Source organism: Carcharhinus amblyrhynchos, chromosome 5 (genome assembly GCF_965287045.1).
Source record: "Carcharhinus amblyrhynchos chromosome 5, sCarAmb.v2.hapA, whole genome shotgun sequence".
Taxonomy (NCBI): Eukaryota; Metazoa; Chordata; class Chondrichthyes; order Carcharhiniformes; family Carcharhinidae; genus Carcharhinus; species Carcharhinus amblyrhynchos.
The window spans coordinates 126,705,667-126,729,391 of NC_137328.1; the positions used below are offsets into that span (position 1 = coordinate 126,705,667).

Genomic DNA, 23,725 nt, shown 5'->3' on the forward strand with positions numbered 1-23,725 from the left:
AGTACGGCGCCCAAAACTGTACACAGTACTCCAGCTGTGGCCTCACCAATGCCCTATACAGCCGCAGCAAGACCTCCCTACTTTTATATTCAATCCCCCTCGCTATGAAGGCCAGCATCCCATTCGCCTTCCTGACCACCTGCTGCACCTGCAAGCTGGGTTTTTGCGACTCATGCACAAGGACCCCGAGGTCCCTCTGCACCGTCGCCTGCTGCAGTTTTTCGCCACGTAAGTAATAATCCTTCCTACCATTATTCCTACCAAAGTGGACCACCTCGCACTTGCCAACATTAAATTCCATTTGCCAGTTCATGGCCCATTCGCCCAGCCTATCTAGATCCTTCTGTAGACTCTCCCCACCCTCCGCACAATTTGCCGTTCCACCAATCTAGGTGTCATCAGCAAATTTCGACACCCTACACTCGGTTCCCTCCTCCAGATCATCTATATAAATGGTAAATAGCTGAGGCCCCAGCACCGACCCCTGGGGCACTCCACTAGTCACCATCCGCCAATCCGAATAGACCCCCACTCTCAGCCTCCTATTTGACAACTAATCCTCTATCCACGCTAACACCCTACCCCCAACTCCATGTCCCCTGACCTTCTGCAATAACCTCTTGTGAGGTACCTTGTCAAACGCCTTCTGAAAATCAAGAAAGACCACATCCACCGGCTCTCCTCTATCCACCGCCCTAGACACATCCTCATAGAACTCCAGTAAATTTGTCAGACACGACTTCCCTTTAACGAAACCGTGCTGCGTCTGCTCTATCAAGCAATTGCCCTCAAGATGCCATGCTATTTCCTCCTTGATGACGGATTCTAACATTTTACCTACAACAGACGTTAAACTAACCGGCCTATAATTCCCTGCCTTTTGCCTGGCACCCTTCTTAAATAACGGCGTAACATTAGCCGTTTTCCAATCTTCCAGCACTTCCCCGGAATCCAGCGATGTCTGGAAAATAACCAACAAGGCATCCACTATCACCTCTGCCATTTCTTTCAGAACCCTCGGATGCATTCCATCCGGTCCTGGGGACTTGTCCACAATCAGCCCCTACAGTCTGTCGAGCACTGCCTCTCTAGTAACAGTAATGTCATTGAGACCCTCCAGTCCTACCACCTTTCCATCTCTAACACCCGGCAAATTATTCACGTCCTCCTCCGTGAAGACAGAAACAAAAAAGTTATTCAAGACCTCAGCCATATCCCCATCCCCTACCACTAAGTCCCCCTTCTCATCCTCTAAGGGACCAACGTTCACCCTAGCCAGCCTCTTCCTTTTTATATATTTATAAAAACTCTTGCTATCCTTTTTTATATTAAGCACTAGCCCAGCTTCATAGTTTCTCCTACCCTTCTTTATCAACTTCTTTGTCAATCTTTGTTGACATTTAAACCTCTCCCAATCCTCTTCTCGCCCACTACTCTTAGCTACTCTAAACGCCTCTGCTTTTAATTTAACACTTTCCTTCACCTCCTTCGTTATCCACGGCTTATTACCTCTCCTCCTACGGTCCTTTTTGACCATCGGAATAAATTTCTGCTGAGCACCAAGAATTGGGATTGTGGGTAATCTAGGAAGTTGGATCAGGAATTGGCTATCAGATAGGAGACAGAGGGTGGTGGTTGATGGTAAATATTCATCATGGAGTTCGGTTACGAGTGGTGTGCCTCAGGGATCTGTTTTGGGGCCACTGTTGTTTGTAATCTTTATTAATGATCTGGATGAGGGTATAGTTGGGTGGATTAGTAAATTTGCTGATGACACCAAAGTCAGAGGTGTGGTAGATTGTGAGGAAGGGTGTCATAGTCTGCAGGGAGACTTAGATAGGTTGCAGAGCTGGGCCGAGAGGTGGCGGATGGAATTTAATGCGGAGAAGTGTGAGGTAATTCACTTTGGTAGGAGCAACAGATGTGTCGAGTATAGGGCTAACGGGAGGACTTTGAATAGTGTGGATGAACAGAGGGATCTAGGTGTATGTGTACATAGATCCCTGAAAGTTGGGAATCAAGTAGATAAGGTTGTTAAGAAGGCGTACGGTGTCTTGGCATTTATTGGTAGGGGGATTGAATTTAGGAGTCGCAGCGTCATGTTGCAACTGTACACTACTCTGGTGCGGCCGCACTTGGAGTACTGTGTGCAGTTCTGGTCCCCACATTACAAGAAGGATGTGGAGGCTTTGGAGAGGGTGCAGAGGAGGTTTACTAGGATGTTGCCTGGTATGGTGGGGAGGTCCTATGAGGAGAGACTGAGGGATTTAGGGTTGTTTTCGTTGGAAAGAAGGCGGCTAAGAGGGGATCTTATTGAAACATATAAGATGATTAGAGGTTTAGATAGGGTGGATAGTGATAGCCTTTTTCCTCGGATGGAGAAAGCTAGCACGAGGGGGCATGGCTTTAAATTAAGGGGGGGTAGCTACAGGACGGATGTCAGGGGTAGGTTCTTTACCCAGCGGGTGGTGAGGGATTGGAATGCCCTGCCTGCTGCAGTTGTAAATGCGCCTAGTTTGGGGGTGTTTAAGAGATCTATGGATAGGTTTATGGACGAAAAGGGATTGGTATAGGCTAGTGGGTCATTGTTTTTGTAATTGGTCGGCGCAACATCGTGGGCCGAAGGGCCTGTTCTGCGCTGTAATGTTCTATGTTCTATGTTCTATTAAGAAAGATCTCCTTAAAGATCCTCCACTGCTCCTCAGCAGACCTACCTTCCAACGCGCTCCCCCAGTCCACATTCGCCAATTCTTCTCTCATCCTACCGTACTCCCCTCTGTTCAAACAAAGGACGCACGTCCGGGAAACCACTTTGTCCTCCTCCATCTGCACCAGAAACTGCACCATACAATGATCACTCTCCCCAAGAGGATCCTTCACCGCAAGGTCCCTAATTCTACCCACCTCATTACATAGCACCAGATCCAAGATAGCGCGCTCCCTCGTCGGCTCCAACATACACTGTTCAAGGAAACTATCCCGGCAGCATTCCAAGAACTCCTCCTCGAGCCCACCGCGTCCAACCTGGGTCGACCAATCTATATGTAGATTGAAATCCCCCATAACTACGGCCGTCCCATTCCTGCACGCCGCACTTATTTGCGGCGTGCACTTATTATCTCAATCATTTCCCTCCTCAACCTTCTTTGCTCCAAGCAAAACAACCCCAATATAGCCAACAATAGGTTCATTCTTTTGTTGCATTATGATCAGAACTGCTCATGTCACACCAAGTGGGACTGATCAGTGCACTATGAAATATATATTACTGCAGTCGGTTTGTAGTCAACCTTTCTGCCTATTTATCTTAAAATTTACCTTAAAAATTCCAAAAAGTACCTTGAGTGGATGATGCATTGTCATTATTACATTGTGGCGTTTATAAATAAATGGGAAAATGCTTCAACTTAACACAAGAAACAGGAAGAGTGTTGGATCATTTAGGTGGGACAGTAAGTTGCAATGAGGAAATAAGAACCTCACGAATGGATATGGATAGGTTTGGAGAGTGGGCCAAAATGTGGCAGATGGAGTTTAATGCGGATAAGTGTGAGGTCATGCATTTTGATTGCAAAAATGGGAAGGCGACTATTATCTAAATGGGGATACTTCAGGGTGCTCCAGTGCAGAAGGATCTGGGTGTCCTTGTTCATGAGTCACAGAAAACTAGCATGCAAATACAGTAGATAATAAAGAAAGAAATGGATTGGTCTTCATTATAAGCGAATGAAATGTGGGCATTTATAGCTAAAGGAATAGAATATAAAGGTAAGGAAGTATTGCTGCAATTATACAAGGCATTGGTGAGGCCTCACCTGGAGTATTGTGCAGTTTTGGTTCCCTTATTTGAGGAAAGATGTAGTGGCATTGGAGGCAGTTCAGAGGAGGTTCACTCGATTGATTGCAGAGATGGGTGTGTTGTATGAAGAGAGATTGAACAGTTTAGGCCGATACTCTCTGGAATTTAGAAGAATGAGGTGAGATCAAATTGAGGTATACAAGATGATAAAAGGAATGGATAAATTAGACAGAGCAGATGCTTCCTCTTGTGGGACATTTCAGGACAAGAGGCCAGAGTCTTAGGATAAGGGAGAGCAAATTTAAAACAGAGTTGAGGAGAAACTACTTCTCCCAAAGGGTTGTGAATCTGTGGAATTCGCTACCCCAAAGTGTGGTGGATGCTGGGACAGTGAATAAATTTAAGGAGGAGTTAGATTTTTAATTGGGAATGGGTTGAAGGATTATGAGGAGAAGGCGGGAAAAGGGGGATGAGTAGTATTGAATGGCAGAGAGGGCTCGATGGGCCGAATGGCCTAATTCTGTTCCTATATGTTATGAAGTCTCCATTGAGCCTGCTTCACCATTCAATATAATCAGGGCTGATTCTGGGTTTCAACTCCATTTCCTGCCCATTCCCCAAATCCCTTTATTCCGGAGAGACCAGAAACCAGTCTCTCCGGCCTTAAATATATTCAACAATGGAGCCCCCACAATGCGCTGGAGGAGAGATAGTTCTAAAGATTCACAACCCTCTGAGTGAAGAAATGTCTCCTCATCTGAGTCCCAAATAATCGGCCCCTTATCCTGAGACTGTGCCCCAGGTTTTAGATTCCCTGACCAGTGGGGACAATCTCTTAGTGTCCCATCCTGTCAAACCCCTTCAGAATCTGATAGGTTTCATTGAGATCACCTCTCATCCTTCTAAACTCTAGAGATTACAAACCCAGCCTCTCATCACAGACAAACCCTCTCATCCCAGGGCCCAATCCTTCGCTGTACCGTCTCCAATACAAATCTATCCTTTCTGAAATGTAGAGGCCAAAACTGCACACAGTATTCCAGATGTGGTCTCATCGAAACCCTGAAATTGTAGCAAGACTTGATATTATCCTTGACTTCTTTGCACTCCAATCCCTTATAATGAAGGCCAATCCTTTTGGCAAGCAGAATTTTGGATATGTTGAATAAGTGTGTGTAAACTACAGTTGATTATATATGCAATCACATACGGAGATGTGAGCCAGCTCATTTCACAGCTTTACAGACTCTGATCTGTCTACACTGCTCGACAGTGACACCCTGATCAACAAGTGAACTATAGCAGAAATTGATCCAAGGCCTGTTCAAGGGCCAACGGCAAGCAGTCTTGTCACAAGATCTAAAGCAATTCACAGTGGAGGGAAGGTCATTTGGCCGTCTTGACTTATCCAATCAGATTAACCCTACACTCATTTTTGCATCTGAGAGTTTCTTCAATAATTCCACTATCCAGATGCATTCCGAATGTTGACCCCTCTCCAGAGGAAATAGGAACAGGAGTAGGCCATTCAAGGCTGTACCATCATTTAATAGGATCATAGCTGATCTGACACCCACGAAGTCCACGTTTCTGCCTTCTCTCTATAACCCTTAATTCCCCGACTGATTAAAACCTAACAATCTCAGCCTCGGAAATGTTCGAGGACTCGATTTCCACAAATCCGTCTTAAATGAATGCCTCCTAATTCTACGACTGGTCCTACACACTCCAATGAGTGGAAATATTCTCCCAACATTTAACCTCAGGATCTTGTTTGTTTCAATAATATCTTCTTCTGAAATCCAAGGTGTACAGAGCTAACCTGTTTAATCATTCCTCATCTGGCACTCCCTCCATCCCAGGGATCATCCTACTAAACTCCTCTGTACTGCGTCTAATGATAATAAATCTTTCCTTTATAAGGGGGACCAAAACTGTACATAGTATTTTACACATAACCCCATTAGTACCTTGTACAATTGCAACATTAGCTCCCTTATTCCAGCCCCCCTGAAATAAAAGCCTTTTGCTATTTGCCTTCCCAGTTACCTTCTACACTTGTATGCTTGCTTTCTCAGTTTCACGAAGAGGGACTCCTCCCGCTCCCCAGCGTCTTTGTGCCACAGCTTTCTGCAGTCTCTCTCCATTTAAATAATAATCCACCCTCTCCTTTCTTCCAAGATGAACAATCTCACATTTCCTGTCTCCTCATTTAACCTGTTACTATCTCTGTGAACTATTTAAATCCTTGTAAACCTGCCTCCCCTCCCATCTTTGCATCATCTGTAAATTTGGCCAGGGTACACTCCTTTCCTTCCTCCAAATCATTAATAGATATTGTGAGGAGCTGCGGTCCCATCACTGACCCCTGCGGCACTGGTCACTGCCCTCCAACCTGAGAGAGACACCCTCACCTCACCGCTAATCGCTGCTTCTTGGGACCTCCGTGAACAGTTCTAAAGTTACCCCTCATTAACTTGAACCTATGTCAAGCTCAATTCCCACATTTTAAAGTAGTAATCCTAGTTAACCTCTCCTTACTTTCTTATATCCCTGTGAAAAATCACTTCTTAGATGCCTCCTTTTTGGGCCGAGATTCCCAAAACTCTTCAGGCTCCCTCTAATGTGGTTAAATGCACACACTGAGTCTTCAGGCATGGCGATAAAGACTTGATGGAAAGTAGAATCAGTGTTGCAGCTTCATTTGTATTTGTCCTTCTGAGATGAAACCTGCTCTTATGGGCTGGATGTTCCTGGAGATTTCACGAACCTTTGAAAATGATGGGCAGGCCCTGGACATGGAAGGCCTGCTCCCATTTCCCATATCCACTGAGAGCAACACTGAAGGGGGAATGATAATGACAGAGTGGTAATGTCACTAGGCCAGTATCCAGAGGTCCAGGTTAATACTCTGGTGACATGGGAGGTGATGGCCTATTGGTGTTATTGCTAGACCATTAATCCAGAAACTCAGCTAATGCTCTGGGGACCTGGATTTGAATCCTACCACGGCAGGTGGTGGAATTTGAATTCATTAAAAAAAAAATCTGGAATTAAGAATCTACTGATGACCATGAAACTATTGTCAATTGTCAGAAAAACCCATCTAGTTTCCTAATGTCCTTTTGGAAACCTGCCATCCTTACCTGGTCTAGCCGACATGTGACTCCAGACGCACAATAATGTGGTTGACTCTTAAATGCCCCCTCAAGGCCAATTAGGGTGGGAAATAAATGATGGGCCAGCAATATGAAAGAATTAAAAATTAATGGCTTTACGGAAAAAAATCAGCCATCCTTACCTGGTCGGGCCTACATGTGACTCCAGACCCAGAGCAATGTGGTTGATTCTTAACTACCCTCTGAAATGGTGGGTGAGACACTCAGTTCAGAGGCAATTAGGGATGGGTAATAAATGCTGGCCCGGCCAGTGACACCCACATTCCATGAAAGAATAAAGAAAAACTGAAGCTGGTGCTACAGACATACGTAGGTCTGCTGAGGAGCAGTGGAGGATCTTTAAGGAGATCTTTCTTGGTGCTCAGCAGAAATTTATTCCGTTGGTTAAAAAGGATCGTAGGAGGAGAGGTAATCAGCCGTGGATAACGAAGGAGGTGAAGGAAAGTGTTAAATTAAAAGCGGAGGAATTTAGAGTAGCTAAGAGTAGTGGGCGAGAAGAGGATTGGGAGAGGTTTAAATGTCAACAAAGATTGACAAAGAAGTTAATAAAGAAGGGTAGGAGAAACTATGAAGCTGGGCTAGCGCTTAATATAAAAAAGGATAGCAAGAGTTTTTATAAATATATAAAAAGGAAGCGGCTGGCTAGGGTGAACGTTGGACCCTTAGAGGATGAGGGGGGGGATGGGGAAATGGCTGAGGTCTTGAATAACTTTTTTGTTTCTGTCTTCACGGAGGAGGACGTGAATAATTTGCCGGGTGTTAGCGATGGAAAGCTGGTAGGACTGGAGGGTCTCAATGACATTACTGTTACTAGAGAGGCGGTGCTCGACAGACTGGAGGGAACTGATTGTGGACAAGTCCCCAGGACCGGATGGAATGCATCCGAGGGTTCTGAAAGAAATGGTGGAGGTGATAGTGGATGCCTTGGTGGTTATTTTCCAGACGTCGCTGGATTCCGGGGAAGTGCCGGAAGATTGGAAAACGGCTAATGTTACGCCGTTGTTTAAGAAGGGTGCCAGGCAAAAGGCAGGGAATTATAGGCCGGTTAGTTTAACGTCTGTTGCAGGTAAAATGTTAGAATCCGTCATCAAGGAGGAAATAGCGAGGCATCTTGAGGGGAATTGCTTGATAGAGCAGACGCAGCACGGTTTCGTTCAGGGGAAGTTGTGTCTGACAAATTTATTGGAGTTCTATGAGGATGTTCTTATGTTCTTATGTGTCTAGGGCGGTGGATAGAGGAGAGCCGGTGGATGTGGTCTTTCTTGATTTTCAGAAGGCGTTTGACAAGGTACCTCACAAGAGGTTATTACATAAGGTCAGGGGGCATGGAGTTGGGGGTAGGGTGTTAGCGTGGATAGAGGATTGGTTGTCAAATAGGAGGCAGAGAGTGGGGGTTGATGGGTGCTATTCGGATTGGCGGTTGGTGACTAGTGGAGTGCCCCAGGGGTCGATGCTGGGGCCTCAGCCATTTACCATTTATATAGATGATCTGGAGGAGGGAACCGAGTGTAGGGTGTTGAAATTTGCTGATGACACCAAGACTGGTGGAACAGCAAATTGCGCGGAGGGCGTGGAGAGTCTGCAGAAGGATCTAGATAGGCTGGGCGAATGGGCCAGGAACTGGCAAATGGAATTTAATGTTGGCAAGTGCGAGGTGGTCCACTTTGGTAGGAATAATGGTAGGAAGGACTATTACTTACGTGGCGAAAAACTGCAGCAGGTGACGGTGCAGAGGGACCTCGGGGTCCTTGTGCATGAGTCGCAAAAACCCAGCCTGCAGGTGCAGCAGGTGGTCAGGAAGGCAAATGGGATGCTGGCTTTCATAGCGAGGGGGATTGAATATAAAAGTAGGGAGTTCTTGCTGCAGCTGTGTAGGGCATTGGTGAGGCCGCAGCTGGAGTACTGTGTGCAGTTTTGGGTGCTGCACTTACGCGAGGATATTTTGGCCTTGGAGGGAGTGCAGAGGAGGTTTACTAGGCTGATACCGGAGTTGAGGGGGTTGAGCTATGAGGAGAGGCTGAATAAACTGGGCTTGTACTCGTTAGAGTTTAGAAGAATGAGGGGAGATCTCATTGAGACATATAAGATGATGAATGGGATGGATAGGATAGAGGTGGAGAGACTCTTCCTGCTCAGAAAGGACAGTAGGACTAGGGGGCATAGCCTCAAGATAAAGGGGGGGCGGTTTAGAACAGAGTTGAGGAGGAACTTCTTCACTCAAAGGGTGGTGAATCTCTGGAATTCTCTGCCCGTTGAAGTGGTGGAGGCTACCTCGCTAAATATTTTTAAGACACGGGTTGATGGGTTTTTGATAAGCGAGGGGATTAAGGGTTATGGGGAGACGGCGGGAAAGTGGAACTGAGCCACGACAGATCAGCCATGATCTTATTGAATGGCGGGGCAGGCTCGAAGGGCTAGATGGCCTACTCCTGCTCCTATTTCTTATGTCCTTATGTAGGTGATGAGGTTTTGTTAAGAACAAAAAATAAAGAAAATTACAGCACAAGAACAGGCCTTTCAGCCCTCCAAGCCTCTACCGACCATACTGCCCAACTAAACTAAAACCCCTACCCTTCCGGGGACCATATCCTTCTATTCACATTCTATTCATTTATTTGTCAAGACGCCCCTTAAAAGTCACTACTGTATCGACTTCCACTACCTCCCTCGGCAACGAGTTCCAGGCACCCACCATTCCTCTCTGTTAAAAACTTGCCTCGTATATCTCCTTTAAACCTTGCCCCTCGCACTTTAAACCTATGTCCCCTAGTAACTGACTCTTCCACGCTGGGAAAAAGCTTCTGACTATCCACTCTGTCCATGCCTCATAATCTTGTAGACTTCTATCAGGTCTCCCCTCAACCTCCGTCGCTTCAGTGAGAACAAACCAAGTTTCTCCAACCTCTCCTCATAGCTAATGCCCTCCATACCAGGGCAACATCCTGGTAAATCTTTTCTGTACCCTTTCCAAAGCCTCCACATCCTTCTGGTAGTGTGGCAACCAGAATTGAACGTTATATTCCAAGTGTGGCCTAAGGTTCTATAAAGCTGCAACATAAGAAATAGGAGCAGGAGTAGGCCATCTAGCCCTTCGAGCCTGCCCTGCCATTCAATAAGATCATGGTTGATCTGTCGTGGCTCAGTTCCACATTCCCGCCCTCTCCCCATAACCGTTAATCCCCTTGCCTATCAAAAACCTATCAACCCGCGTCTTAAAAATATTTAGCGAGGCAGCCTCCACCACTTCAACGGGCAGAGAATTCCAGAGATTCACCACCCTTTGAGTGAAGAAGTTCCTCCTCAACTCCGTTCTAAACCGCCCCCCCTTTATCTTGAGGCTGTACCCCCTAGTCCTACTGTCCTTCCTGAGCGGGAAGAGTCTCTCCACCTCTATCCTATCCATCCCATTCATCATCTTATATGTCTCAATGAGATCTCCCCTTATTCTTCTAAACTCTAACGAGTACAAGCCTAGTTTATTCAGCCTCTCCTCATAGCTCAACCCCCTCAACTCCGGCCTCATAGTTCAACCCCCTCAACCCCTCAACATGACTTGCCAATTTTTAAACTCACTACCCTGGTTGATGAAGGCAAGCATGCCATGTGTCTCCTTAGCTATCTTCTCCAGCGGCATTGTCACTTTCAGTGACCTGTGTACCTGTACATCCAGATCCCATTGCCTATCAGTATTCCGAAGGGTTCTGCCAATTACTGTATATTTTCTATCTGTATTGGACCTTCCAAAATGCATTACCTTACATTTGTCTGGATTAAACTCCATCTGCCATCTCTCTGCCCAAGTCTCCAACCAATTTATATCCTGTTAAGACGAGTAAGATTTTGATGAGGTCCAGTATTATGGGCTGAGAGAGACTGGCAGCATCATTGGATGAAGCAGTCCCATGAGATCATTGTTGGTACTTGTTAATCCTTTAGCAACTGCACACACGCTATGCTGAATTCATTGAAAACAGACTGTGTGTTCCTGCAACTCCACTGAAATTGGTTTTGTTTACAACAATCACTATAATCTGGAGAAAAGCAGGGATACTGTGAATCTCAATGCTGTAAATCTTTCATCTTCTGCTTCCTCTTGAAGGGCCTACAATTACAGAGTGTCGCTCACTGGAGCAGGAAACGTTCACATGTCGCTGGAATGAGGGAAACAACCAGAACTTGACACAACATAGCCAACTAAAGTTATTGTATACAAAGGGGTAAGGTTTAAAACTGACCAATTTTAGTCTTGCTCAGTCTTCATTATCTATTTTAAAGCAATGATGTGTCTATGTTTTACACAGTCTCCTCCACATTAACAGAGAACTGGAATTCCAAAATATCCAACAATTAAATTAGTTTCAAAGCACAGCCCATTATTTTCAGCAGTTATGTTAATTAAATCTGTCAGGGCCATTGACCTTTACGCAGAAAGTTCTTGTATTCACAATTCCAACAGACTTCCCACTTTGTCAACATTGAGCCAATCTTCAGCTTTGTAGTATTCCCCTCTGCTGTGAGAATCCAGCATGAGACAGGGTACTGAGTCTTGTAGCCCAGGTTGGGTGCTGAGAACAGCTGAGAATGTTGTGACTAAATCTGGGGCAACAGACTTTCAGGAAGGATGTGCAGACTTTGGAGAGGACAGAGAAGAGATTGACCTGAATGTTCTGGCGTTGAGGTTGACATGATTTATAAGAGTTGATCAAAATAATGAAGGGCTTATACAAAGATCATTAAGAAAAAGCTCTTTCCATTGGTTATCAATCCATGAACCAATGACTCAAGTTAATTGGCAAAAGAGGCAACATAGGGAATTTTTGTTTAATAAAGTGGGGGCAATTTTACTGGCTTGTCATGCTAGTTGATTGGCATAGTGAGCCAGTAACATCGTGAGAGAGGTAAAAAGCTGGGCGGTCTTGCCTCTTGTGATGAGAGTGACACTGAATGCCAGCATAATTTCTGGGCATAAAGTGGATTTAAATAATTTTATAATTTAAGTATTATTAGTGAGCCTGGGTCATAACCGTGGGCTCCTGGGTGGTCAGGGGTATGGGTGGGCAGTGCCACCCTGGCAGTGCCAACCTTGCACCTTGGCTCTGCCCACTGAGCACCCTGGCACTACTAGCATGGCACTCTGGCATTGTCAAGGGTCAGGGCCTAAGGGGGGAGGGGGAACAGGACCCAAAGGCGAACATGGGAACATAAGAACTAGGAGCAGGAATAGGTCATAGAAACATAGAAATGTAGAACAGATCAGCACAGTACAGGCACTTCGGCCCTCGAAGTTGTGCTGAGCTTTGTCCAAACCCAAGATCAAGCCACCCCACTCCCTATCATTCTGGTGTGCTCCATGTGCCTATCCAATAACTGCATGAAAGTTCCTAAAGTGTCTGACTCCACTATCACAGCAGGCAGTGTTTTCCACACCCCAACCACTCTGAGTAAAGAATCTACTTTGGATATCCCTTCAATATCTCCCTCCATGAACCTTATAGTTATGTCCCCCAGTAGCAGTTACATCCACCCAAAGAAATAGTCTCTGAACGTCCACTCTATCAATCCCCCTCATTATCTTATAAACCTCTATTAAGTCACCTCTCATCCTCCTCTGCTCTAAAGAGAAAAGCCCCAGCTCCCTCAACCTTTCCTCATGAGACCTACCCTCCAAACCAGGCAGCATCCTGGTAAACCTCCTCTGCACTCTCTCCAATGCTTCCACACCCTTCTTATAGTGAGGTGACCAGAACTGAACACAATATTCCAAATGTGGTCTTACCAACGTCCTGTATAGTTGCAGTATAACCCCACGGCCCTTAAACTCAAACCCCCTGTTAATAAACGTTGACACACTATAAGCCTTCTTCATAGCTCTATCCACTTAAGTGGCAACCTTCAGAGATCTGTGGATATGAACCCCAAGATCTCTGTGTTCCTCCACATTCCTCAGAACCCTAGATCGTCATCTGGCTCCTTGAGCCTGCTCTGCCATTCAATAAGATCATGGCTGATCTTTTTATGGACTCAGCTCCACTTATCCGCCCACTCACCATAACCCTTAATTCCTTTACTGTTCAAAAATTTACCTGTCCTTACCTTAAAATCATTCAATGAGGTAGCCTCAACTGCTTCACTGGGCAGGGAATTCCACAACCCTTTGTGTGAAGAAGTTCCTCCTCAACTCAATCCTAAATCTGCTTGTCCTTATTTTGAGGCTGTGCCCCTTAGTTCTCGTTTCATCCACCAACGGAAACAACTTCCCTGCTTCTATCTTATCTATTCCCTTCATAATCTTATACATTTCTAAAAGATCTCCCCTCATTCTTCTAAATTCCAGTGAGTATAGCCCCAGTCTACTCAGTCTGTCCTCATAAGCCAACCTCTCAACTCCGGAATCAACCTAGTGAATCTCCTCTGCCCCCCCTCCAGTGCCAGTATATCCTTTCTCAAGTAAGGAGACCAAAACTGTACACAGTACTCCAGGTGTGGCCTCACCAGCACCTTATACAGCTGCAAAATAATCTCACTGTTTTTAAACTCCATCCCTCTAGCAATGAAGGACAAAATGTCCTTTTGCCTTCTTAATTTCTTGCTGTACCTGCAAACCAACTCCTTGTGATTCTTGCACAAGGACACCCAGGCCCCTCTGCACAAACATATGTGAGGCAACATCTGGGGAGCTGCACACTTTGCAACTGGGAGGAGAGTGAACAGGGGTAGCTATTGGCTGAAGGGAGGTGGGGCATGAATGGTGATTGGCTGGGGTGTAGGGTGATTGGGGGATGCAATTGGCTGGAGGGAATGGGGGGGCTGGGTGTGATTGGTGGGGGGGGGGTGGATATGATTGAGTGGAGGGCATTGGGAGATCAGGCCCTCATACAATGACACCCTCTAGCAGTCAGCACCTGGCTTCTCAGCATGAATAGACTTTGTCCACTCACCTACTGGCGACATAGAACATCAAACATTACAGCACAGTACAGACCCTTCGGCCCTCAATGTTGCGCGACTTGCGAAACCAATCTAAAGTCCATCTAACCTACACTATTCCAATACCATCCGTATGTTTATCCAATGACCATTTAAACGCCCTTAATGTTGACAATCACACTTTCTTTTCTCATTTCCGAGAGATTTGAAGTTTTCTCTCGTTGAAAAAAACAGGTCTGAAACTCTCCCATTTTCACGTTCATGCAGCACTTCGAATTTCTTTGGTAAGATTGCTCCCACAGAGTTCTTAGGGTTTTTAACGCACTGCCCTAACTAACTATAACTCCTGGTTTCTATCGAAGCCACACTGTGTTCATTTGTATGACATTATTGAACGATTGCTGTTTCTGTCCAGAAAAAGTCCCAATTGGAGGGAATGTCCAACATATCTGAGAGGAGAAAGCACCTGTTTCTTGAATCAGTCAGACACGGCGGACACAGAGTATTGTGTACAGCTCAAATCCAGCAACATCACACATCAGCAACGATGCTTTACACTCGATGATATCGGTAAGTAAACAGCAACCCCCCACCTCGCTGTGTCAGCCCCCACCTCGCTGTGTCAGCCCCCCCCTCGCTGTGTCAGCCCCCACCTCGCTGTGTCAGCCCCCACCTCGCTGTGTCAGCCCCCCCCTCGCTGTGTCAGCCCCCCCCTCGCTGTGTCAGCTCCCCCTCTCGCTGTGTCAGCTCCCCCTCTCGCTGTGTCAGCTCCCCCTCTCGCTGTGTCAGCCCCCCCCTCGCTGTGTCAGCTCCCCCTCTCGCTGTGTCAGCTCCCCCTCTCGCTGTGTCAGCTGCCCCTCTCGCTGTGTCAGCTCCCCCCCTCGCTGTGTCAGCCCCCCCCCTCGCTGTGTCAGCTCCCCCTCTCGCTGTGTCAGCTGCCCCTCTCGCTGTGTCAGCTCCCCCTCTCGCTGTGTCAGCTCCCCCTCTCGCTGTGTCAGCCCCCACCTCGCTGTGTCAGCCCCCCCCCTCGCTGTGTCAGCTCCCCCTCTCGCTGTGTCAGCCCCCCCCTCGCTGTGTCAGCTCCCCCTCTCGCTGTGTCAGCTGCCCCTCTCGCTGTGTCAGCTCCCCCTCTCGCTGTGTCAGCTCCCCCTCTCGCTGTGTCAGCCCCCACCTCGCTGTGTCAGCCCCCCCCCTCGCTGTGTCAGCTCCCCCTCTCGCTGTGTCAGCCCCCCCCCTCGCTGTGTCAGCTCCCCCTCTCGCTGTGTCAGCCCCCCCCTCGCTGTGTCAGCTCCCCCTCTCGCTGTGTCAGCCCCCCCCTCGCTGTGTCAGCCCCCCCCTCGCTGTGTCAGCCCCCACCTCGCTGTGTCAGCCCCCACCTCGCTGTGTCAGCACCCCCCTCGCTGTGTCAGCACCCCCCTCGCTGTGTCAGCACCCCCCTCGCTGTGTCAGCCCCCACCTCGCTGTGTCAGCTCCCCCTCTCGCTGTGTCAGCTCCCCCTCTCGCTGTGTCAGCCCCCCCTCGCTGTGTCAGCCCCCCCCTCGCTGTGTCAGCTCCCCCTCTCGCTGTGTCAGCTCCCCCTCTCGCTGTGTCAGCTCCCCCCCTCGCTGTGTCAGCTCCCCCTCTCGCTGTGTCAGCTCCCCCCCTCGCTGTGTCAGCTCCCCCTCTCGCTGTGTCAGCCCCCACCTCGCTGTGTCAGCCCCCCTCGCTGTGTCAGCCCCCCCCTCGCTGTGTCAGCCCCCACCTCGCTGTGTCTGTCCCCCCCCTCGCTGTGTCAGCCCCCCCTCGCTGTGTCTGTCCCCCCCCTCGCTGTGTCAGCCCCCACCTCGCTGTGTCAGCCCCCCCCTCGCTGTGTCAGCTCCCCCCCTCGCTGTGTCAGCTCCCCCTCTCGCTGTGTCAGCTGCCCCTCTCGCTGTGTCAGCTCCCCCTCTCGCTGTGTCAGCTGCCCCTCTCGCTGTGTCAGCTGCCCCTCTCGCTGTGTCAGCTGCCCCTCTCGCTGTGTCAGCTGCCCCTCTCGCTGTGTCAGCTCCCCCTCTCGCTGTGTCAGCTCCCCCTCTCGCTGTGTCAGCCCCCACCTCGCTGTGTCAGCCCCCCCCCTCGCTGTGTCAGCTCCCCCTCTCGCTGTGTCAGCCCCCCCCTCGCTGTGTCAGCCCCCACCTCGCTGTGTCAGCCCCCCCCTCGCTGTGTCAGCTCCCCCTCTCGCTGTGTCAGCCCCCCCCTCGCTGTGTCAGCCCCCACCTCGCTGTGTCAGCACCCCCCTCGCTGTGTCAGCACCCCCCTCGCTGTGTCAGCACCCCCCTCGCTGTGTCAGCCCCCACCTCGCTGTGTCAGCCCCCACCTCGCTGTGTCAGCACCCCCCTCGCTGTGTCAGCACCCCCCTCGCTGTGTCAGCCCCCACCTCGCTGTGTCAGCTCCCCCTCTCGCTGTGTCAGCTCCCCCTCTCGCTGTGTCAGCCCCCCCTCGCTGTGTCAGCCCCCCCCTCGCTGTGTCAGCTCCCCCTCTCGCTGTGTCAGCCCCCCCTCGCTGTGTCAGCCCCCCCCTCGCTGTGTCAGCTCCCCCTCTCGCTGTGTCAGCTCCCCCTCTCGCTGTGTCAGCTCCCCCCCTCGCTGTGTCAGCTCCCCCTCTCGCTGTGTCAGCTCCCCCCCTCGCTGTGTCAGCTCCCCCTCTCGCTGTGTCAGCCCCCCCCTCGCTGTGTCAGCCCCCCCTCGCTGTGTCAGCCCCCACCTCGCTGTGTCAGCCCCCCCTCGCTGTGTCAGCCCCCCCCTCGCTGTGTCAGCCCCCACCTCGCTGTGTCTGTCCCCCCCCTCGCTGTGTCAGCCCCCCCTCGCTGTGTCTGTCCCCCCCCTCGCTGTGTCAGCCCCCACCTCGCTGTGTCAGCCCCCCCCTCGCTGTGTCAGCTCCCCCCCTCGCTGTGTCAGCGCCCCTATTTGCTGTGTCAGCAACCCCCCTCGCTATGTCTGCTTCCCCCCCTTGCTGTGTCTGTCCCCCCCCTCGCTGTGTCTGTCCCCCCCCTCGCTGTGTCTGTCCCCCCCCTCGCTATGTCTGCTTCCCCCCCTTGCTGTGTCTGTCCCCCCCCTCGCTGTGTCTGTCCCCCCCCTCGCTATGTCTGCTTCCCCCCCTTGCTGTGTCTGTCCCCCCCCTCGCTGTGTCTGTCCCCCCCCTCGCTGTGTCTGTCCCCCCCCTCGCTGTGTCTGTCCCCCCCCTCGCTGTGTCTGTCCCCCCCCTCGCTGTGTCTGTCCCCCCCCTCGCTGTGTCTGTCCCCCACCTCGCTGTGTCTGTTCCCCCCCCACCTCGCTGTGTCTGTCCCCCCCCTCACTGTGTCTGTTCCCCCCCCCTCGCTGTGTCTGCCCCCCCCCTCGCTGTGTCTGTCCCCCCCCTCGCTGTGTCTGTCCCCCCCCTCGCTGTGTCTGTCCCCCACCTCGCTGTGTCTGTTCCCCCCCCACCTCGCTGTGTCTGTCCCCCCCCTCGCTGTGTCTGTCCCCCACCTCGCTGTGTCTGTTCCCCCCCCACCTCGCTGTGTCTGTCCCCCCCCTCGCTGTGTCTGTCCCCCCCCTCGCTGTGTCTGTCCCCCCCCTCGCTGTGTCTGTCCCCCACCTCGCTGTGTCTGTTCCCCCCCCACCTCGCTGTGTCTGTCCCCCCACCTCACTGTGTCTGTTCCCCCCCCACCTCGCTGTGTCTGTCCCCCCCCTCACTGTGTCTGTTCCCCCCCCCTCGCTGTGTCTGTCCCCCCCCACCTCGCTGTGTCTGTCCCCCCCCACCTCGCTGTGTCTGTCCCCCCCCCCCTCGCTGTGTCTGTCCCCCCACCTCGCTGTGTCTGTCCCCCACCTCGCTGTGTCTGTCCCCCCCCACCTCGCTGTGTCTGTCCCCCCCCCTCGCTGTGTCTGTCCCCCCCCACCTCGCTGTGTCTGTCCCCCCCCTCACTGTGTCTGTTCCCCCCCCCCCCTCGCTGTGTCTGTTCCCCCCACCTCGCTGTGTCTGTCCCCCACCTCGCTGTGTCTGTCCCCCCCCACCTCGCTGTGTCTGTCCCCCACCTCGCTGTGTCTGTCCCCCCCCACCTCGCTGTGTCTGTCCCCCCCCTCACTGTGTCTGTTCCCCCCCCCCCCTCGCTGTGTCTGTTCCCCCCACCTCGCTGTGTCTGTCCCCCCCCACCTCGCTGTGTCTGTCCCCACCTCGCTGTGTCTGTTCCCCCCCCCCCTCGCTGTGTCTGTTCCCCCCCCTCGCTGTGTCTGTTCCCCCCCCCCCCTCGCTGTGTCTGTTCCCCCCCCCTCGCTGTGTCTGTTCCCCCACCTCGCTGTGTCTGTTCCCCCCTCCTCGCTGTGTCTGTCCCCCCCCTCGCTGTGTCTGTCCCCCACCTCGCTGTGTCTGTTCCCCCCCCCTCGCTGTGTCTGTTCCCCCACCTCGCTGTGTCTGTTCCCCCCCCCTCGCTGTGTCTGTCCCCCCCCTCGCTGTGTCTGTCCCCCCCCTCACTGTGTCTGTTCCCCCCCCCCCTCGCTGTGTCTGTTCCCCCACCTCGCTGTGTCTGTCCCCCCCCTCACTGTGTCTGTTCCCCCCCCCCCCTCGCTGTGTCTGTTCCCCCACCTCGCTGTGTCTGTCCCCCCCACCTCGCTGTGTCTGCCCCCCCCCTCGCTGTGTCTGTCCCCCACCTCGCTGTGTCTGTCCCCCCCCCCTCGCTGTGTCTGCCCCCCACCTCGCTGTGTCTGCCCCCCCCCTCGCTGTGTCTGTCCCCCCCACCTCGCTGTGTCTGTCCCCCACCTCGCTGTGTCTGTTCCCCCCACCTCGCTGTGTCTGTCCCCCCCTCCTCGCTGTGTCAGCTCTCACCCCCCTCGCTGTGTCTGCCCCCCACCTCGCTGTGTCTGCCCCCCCCCTCGCTGTGTCTGTTCCCCCCTCCTCGCTGTGTCTGTCCCCCCCCTCGCTGTGTCTGTTCCCCCCACCTCGCTGTGTCTGTCCCCCCCTCCTCGCTGTGTCAGCTCTCACCCCCCTATCCTGTTTCTGTTCCTTTAATCTCTTTTTCCCTTTTGTCAGTGAAACCAGATGCTCCAATCTCCTTGAACTGGGCTCTCATGAATATCAGCCATTCGGGATTATTGATGGATGTTCAGTTGTGGTGGGAAGAGCCGGTCAGTTCTGACAGCAGCTCCGGATGGAACCCACGCAAATATGAAATTCAGTACAAACCCCAAGATGCTGAGCACTGGCAATCGGTAGGTTCTGCAGATGCCGGTAACAGATAATGGATCTCCTTTTGTGAGATTGCAGATTGCCTTCCTTTTGACAGAGATCCACAATCTGAGAGCTGTGCAGTGACAATCAGACAAGTACTGAGCACCTGCCTTTACTGGGAGAGTGCACGCCTAAAGACACAATAACACAGCAGGCAGGAGAGGAACATACAGGAACATAGGAATTAGGAGCGAGAGTCGGTAATTCAGCCCTTCGAACCCACTCTGCCATTCTATATGATCACGGCTAATCTCCATCTCATCCTAAATCCACTTCCCTGCCTTTCCCCATTGCCCTTCATCCTGCTTTTGATCAAATATTTATTTATCTCTTCCTTGAATCCACTGATTGATTCTGCATCCACTGCTCTCTGGGGCAGTGAGTTCCACAGACTCACAACCCTCTGTCAGAAACAGCTTCTCCTTATCTCTGTCTGGAACCTTCCCCCTCTTACTCTACAACTATGATCTCTTGTTCTAGACTGTTCCAGAAGGGGCAACATTGGGTTAACATTTACTTTATCAATCCCGTTGAGTATTTTATATAGCTCAATCAAATCCCCCCTCAGTCTTCTGTACTCCAGCGAGTACAAGCCCAAGCTACTCACGCACTCCTCATGTGACAGCCCCTTCAAACCTGGAATCAATCTAATGAACCTCTTCTGAACCGCCTCCAGTGCCACTGCACCCTTCCTCAAAGAAGATGACCAAAACTGAACACAATACTCCAAGTGTGGTCTCACCAATGCCTTATACCATTGTAACAACTCTTCTCTATTTTTATACTCAAAACCCTTTGCAATAAATGCCAGAGATATTCAATGGGAAAACAGAAAGAAAAAAGAGGTATTAGAAAAGTTGGTTCCACTTGAAGTGGAGATGCCAGTTGATCAAGACAAGGTATAGCTGAGGATTCTGAGAGAAGTGAAATTGGAAGTTTCAGAGGCACTGGCCTTAATCTTCCAATCTTCCTTTGAACAGAGGTGGTGCCAGAGGATTGGAGAATTGCAAATATGGAGAGGCGATGGTCAGTGAGTTCCTTACTGAGTTTCTGCAGTGCATCTTGCAGATGGTACACATGGCTGCCACTGTTTGTCAGTGTGGAGGGATTGAATGTTTGTGGAGGGGGTGCCAATCAAGGGTGCTGTTTTGTCCTGGATGGTGTTGAGTTTCTTGAATGTTATTGGAGCTGCACCCATGCAGGCAAGTGGAGAGTATTCCATCATGCTCCTGACTTGTGCCTTGTAGGTGGTGGACAGGCTTTGGGAGTCAGGAAGTGAGTTACCACAGGATGCTGAGCCTTTGACCTGCTCTCGTAGCCGCAATATTTATATGGGTACCCCAGTTCAGTTCCTGGTCAATGTTAACCTCCAGGATGTTGATAGTGGGGGATTCAGTGATGGTAATGTTATTGAGTGTCAAGGGACTGATTTACAAAGAACAAAGAACAACCCAGCACGGGAAACAGGCCCTTCGGCCCAACGAGCCCGCGCCGCTGCATCACCCTACACCTATTCTACCCTGCATGTCTACGAATGGAACCCCTAACTTAGCCAGATTCAGGGGAGAATAGTGTCAATTTGGTAAAACCAATCAGCCTAAGAGCACATCTTTGGGGTGTGGGAGGAAACCGGAGCGCCCGGAGGAAACCCACGCAACCACAGGGAGAATGCGCAAACTCCCACAGACACAGGCCCAAATCCATGTATCTGCACAGCTAGCAGTGCTAGTAACCGAGCTGTTGCGGCGCCCATCTACCGGTCCAGGATCAAGCACACACACCGACACGAAGTACTAGGCCACTCCCGGAACTTCCAAGAGCAGCCCACGCACGACCCACCATGTGCAAGCCCCTCGTTTGACACGAGGTGGACCTCCACCTGCGGAATAAAAAGACAAAAACGTTAATCTTACAAGCCTGCTTTTCCGGTGTCTCCCGAGGTTCTAACCTTATTTAATAGCCCCTACCATAACCCTCCATCCTCGTTTCACTCATGTGTCTATCTAACTGAACCTTAAATGAGTCCAACATTCCTGCCTCCACCACCCCACTCGGTAGCGCGTTCCATACCCCCACAACTCTCTGCGTAAAGATTTGTTAGATCCTTTCTTGTTGGAGATGTTCATTGGCACTTGTGTGGCAAGCGCAAATTTTACTTAACATCCCAAGCCTGGATATTGTCCAGGTCTTGAAGCATTTGCACACAGACTGCTTCAGTAACTGACGAGTCTCGAAAGGTGCCTAACATGTGTGCAAAGATCAGCGAACATCTCCAGTTCAGATCTTATGATGGAAGGAAGGTCATGGATGAATCAGTTTAAGGTGATTCGGCCTAGAACACTACCCTGAGGAATTCCTGTAGTCATGAGGCTGAGACGATTGATCTCCAACCACCACAACCATCTTCTTTTGTGCCAGATCCGAGTCCACCCAACTGATTTCCACTGACTCGTTTTGCTGGGGCTCCTTGATGTCACACTTGGTTAACTGCTGCCTTGATGTCAAGGGCCATTACTCTCAATGTTGAACAGCTGTTTCTTGGGCTGCAGGAAAGTTTATACTGGGGTTTGTCTGGAGTTGGTGTTGTTCTTCTTGGTCTGTACTAATTACTTATAGGAGGTCTGGTGGTGCAATGGATTGTGTCACTGCCTCTGAGCCAGAAACTTCCTGTTCGAATCCCACCTCAGAACTTGATGATCAAAGAAAATGTGTTCATAATGTAGCCAGACAGGTTGAGTATCAACCAGCAAATCCTTCCCAACACACTCGTGACTGGCAGTAAGACTGGAAAGACTCAATGTCAGCCACTGTTGTGGAATGGCATCCCTCAAGCTATAAGCTCCCAGCGATAGCCTAGCGACCCATTCCCGAAATTAGTAGCTATGGAAACAGACAAAAATCTGCCTTAGGAAGTTTGGAATTTACTACTAAGATTTGGGTGTACAGACACCACTTCAAAACCTGCATCAAACTTGGAAGTGTTGTGAACTGTGAGGCAGACAATAAGAGAGGATATAGACAAGATGGTGGAATGGTGAACATGTGACGGGCAAAATTTGATGCAGAAAACTGTGAAAAGACACATCTGGTCAGATTTAAAGATGATGAGACAATATAAAATAAAGGGGAGTACTTCAAAGTGGGTGCAGGAGCAGAGGGACCTGGATGTATATGTGCATACACCATTGAAAGTGTCAGAACAGATTGGGAAAGTGGTTTAAAAATAACATGCAGAAACCACTGGACTAGAATTTCATTCTGGAGGCGGGCAGGGAGAATCAGAAAGTTCCTAGTTTGGCTCGTCTGTCTGAGGAGAAAGTGCATACAGAGACAACATCTTCATTGCTGGGGCTTGGGTGTGATCAGAGTTGGGCCAGCTGACCCAAGAAGAAGTGTGGAGGCAGCTAAGAAGTACTGGGTGCAAAGATGGTCTTTTTAAAAGACCTGCCTTGGTGCTGTTCAACATCATCCCAGTTGAAAGGAAACACAAAGACCTTCCATCCCTCATTCTTCACAGTCTCTCATCCTCCATGCTCATTTTGTCACTCTATGCCCTCACCACTTTTCCATGATTTTTCTTGTAACCTATGCCAAAGTGGACCCCCCATCCAATCCTTATGTTCCTCGTACCTCTTGTACCAAGCTATGGCACTGAATGAATAAAGTAAAGTTTATTTATTAGTCACAAGTAAGACTTACATTCACACTGCAATGAAGTTACTGTGAAATTCTGCCTAGTTGCCATACTCCAGCGCCTGTTCGGGTCAATGCACCCTAACTAGCATGTCTTTCAGACTGTGGGAGGAAATGAGAGCACCCAGGGGAAACACATGCAGATCCAGGGAGAACATGCAGACTCCACACAATCACCCAAGCTGGGAATCGAACCCCAGTCCCTGGTCCTCATCCAGCTGAGGGGACTTGTTTAAAAGGAAGGGTATTCTTTTTATTCTGTGTTTTTGTTTCTCTCCCTCTGATGTGCTGAGGCACTAACAGTCTTTTGGTAACGGGCTTGAATCGCTACCATTCTTCAGACCTTGATGATGATGGTTAATAGGTTCATTGTAAAATAATTGAATCTAATTTTCTATTTGTTTAACGTCAGTGCTTTCCAAACACTGGAATGCACTCTTTAGAGGAAACTCCGGCTTCTCCTTGCCAGCTAGACAAAAGCAAACTGAAGCCAATTCTAAGTTCCGTCTGCTAAAAATTACATACAGAATTCTGTTTGTATGATTCAGTAACATACCATAGGGTGTTTGAAAGGCTCAGGGAGATTGCCAAGTTGACATGTCCTCTGGCACTGCCAGGGCAGTGGGGAGGGGGAATTGCATGATCAGGGATAGGTGGAAGGGGGGGTGGGGGGCGGTGGATGCTTGATCAGGGTAGGTTGGGAGGGGGCTGCTTGATCAGGGGTAGGTGCGGGGGGGCGCTGCTTGATCAGGGTAGGTTGGGAGGGGGCTGCTTGATCGGGGTAGGTGCGGGGGCGGGGTGCTGCGTGATCAGGGGTAGGTGGGGGGGGGGGGGGGGGGGGTGGTGCGGGTTGGGGCTCTGTAATCGTGGGAGTTCCATATGAATTTATGTGCGCTGGGACAGTGTTTAA

At 50.4% G+C, this 23,725-nt stretch overlaps 1 protein-coding gene across 1 annotated transcript in view; it reads left to right on the plus strand.

Moving 5' to 3' along the window:
• Positions 1 to 23,725, plus strand: part of LOC145343339 (growth hormone receptor-like) — a 159,788-nt gene that overhangs the window by 66,154 nt on the left and 69,909 nt on the right. The window contains exons 3-5 of the mRNA XM_080189559.1: positions 11,078 to 11,195; positions 14,321 to 14,475; positions 18,925 to 19,103. Coding sequence (XP_080045685.1) covers positions 11,078 to 11,195; positions 14,321 to 14,475; positions 18,925 to 19,103 — 452 coding nt within the window. The remainder of the gene's footprint in view (positions 1 to 11,077; positions 11,196 to 14,320; positions 14,476 to 18,924; positions 19,104 to 23,725) is intronic.